The sequence below is a fragment of the Cucurbita maxima genome, unplaced genomic scaffold (genome assembly GCF_002738345.1).
Source record: "Cucurbita maxima cultivar Rimu unplaced genomic scaffold, Cmax_1.0 Cma_Scf00006, whole genome shotgun sequence".
NCBI lineage: Eukaryota > Viridiplantae > Streptophyta > Magnoliopsida > Cucurbitales > Cucurbitaceae > Cucurbita > Cucurbita maxima.
In genome coordinates, this window is record NW_019272022.1 from 1,866,661 (window position 1) to 1,868,131 (window position 1,471).

Genomic DNA, 1,471 nt, shown 5'->3' on the forward strand with positions numbered 1-1,471 from the left:
TTTCGTAACGTGCATAACATTATAATCTCTAGGGAACTTCTCAATAGGATTCGAACCCATATGAAGTTTTAACGTTCGATTAGAAGGAATGTCTTTCTGTAAAATTCTCGAGAAATTCTTCGCTTCAAAGTTGAGAGCTCAAATTTAGAGGGATTATTTATTTATTTATTTTTATTTTTGTAAATATTATTTGTTATTGACCTACCACATGACTTCAGTCACTCGTTATTTCGTTTGCAGTTTTCCCCCAAAAAATGGCGTTCTCTTCTTCTCCACCGGTTCCGTCGCCCACTGGGTTTTTCCTGCATTAATTGTCGCCGGCGATTCTACGACGGCTACCGGGGTCCGATGATTCTTTTACTACTGAATGATGGCTTCAACTGTGGATTCTGCCGGCCTTAGGTTTCCGTTCACGGGTTCCTATTTTCGCTGCTAACTTCTCTGAAATGTTTGAATAGTTTATTGCGTGGATTGTGTCTCTGCCAAAGACCATACAGGTACCTTTTCGTCTCTCTCAGTTACCTACCTACCTACCTTCAGAGTTTCCCCTCATTTCAAGAACTCGTGATTATTATAGTTTAAGAGAAAACGAATATCCTCTGGGATTAAAGAGGAGATTCTCAAGCATGGTTTTTATTGCAGCTCATTCAATTTAGTGGTTAAGTGGCAGGACTGGAACAAAATATAGTAATGGCGTCTTCGGACGACGAGGCGGAGGCCTTGCCACTTTGTGTTTCAAATTATCACTTCGTGGATCATAAGGAAGAACCTGTTTCATTCTCCATTTTGCCGATTATATGGGATGAAGTGGACAGATTGGATGGCGGCCAAGAACCTGTTTTCCTGCATGGAACAGCTGATGATGGACTTCAAAAGGTTTATAAACAGGTAACTGCATGGAGGTTTGATGTTTGTGGTATAAATCCAGAGATATCGGTGCTTTCCAAAGAAAACGTGTGGATTAAGCTTCAGAAGCCAAGAAAGAGCTTTGAGGATACTATTAGAACCATCTTGATTACAGTACAATGCCTTCATGTTTTAAAGAGAAATCCAGACACACCTAGCAAATCTTTGTGGGATCAATTAGCCAAAATCTTCAGGTAATATGAAGCCGTTTAATCTTTCAGTTGGATGAATTTGTATTTGTCAATTTTAAGCCATTCATTTTCGCAGCTTGTATGAGGTGAGGCCTTCACAAAATGATTTGGTGGATCACATGTCTCTAATCAGTGAAACTGTCGAAAGGGATGATCAATTGGCAAAGTCCCAGGTTCTGTTTAATTTTTATGCAGACAATGATCTGATTTTTGTTTATTTGTTTTGTTGGATAAGAATTTTGTATGGGTGTGAAGAAGAAACAAAAGGGTGGGGGAGGGGTTATTTGATACATTCCCAAGTCCCAAATCCCCGCTGCCAAAAAAAAAAAAAAAAAAAAAAAAAAAAAAAAAAAAAAAAAAAAAAAAAAAAAAAA

The 1,471-nt window shown here is 38.2% G+C and overlaps 1 protein-coding gene across 4 annotated transcripts in view; it reads left to right on the plus strand.

Moving 5' to 3' along the window:
- The first annotated feature begins 213 nt into the window (after nucleotides 1-213).
- The window catches only part of LOC111480505 (protein ENHANCED DOWNY MILDEW 2), an 18,623-nt gene continuing 17,365 nt past the window's right edge, over nucleotides 214-1,471 (plus strand). The window contains exons 1-3 of one of the 4 annotated variants that reach the window (XM_023125586.1): nucleotides 214-497; nucleotides 643-1,100; nucleotides 1,174-1,270. In XM_023125586.1, coding sequence (XP_022981354.1) covers nucleotides 691-1,100; nucleotides 1,174-1,270 — 507 coding nt within the window. In that variant the 5' untranslated portion in view covers nucleotides 214-497; nucleotides 643-690. The remainder of the gene's footprint in view (nucleotides 498-642; nucleotides 1,101-1,173; nucleotides 1,271-1,471) is intronic. The other 3 variants (XM_023125587.1, XM_023125584.1, XM_023125585.1) reach the window with 3 other exon arrangements.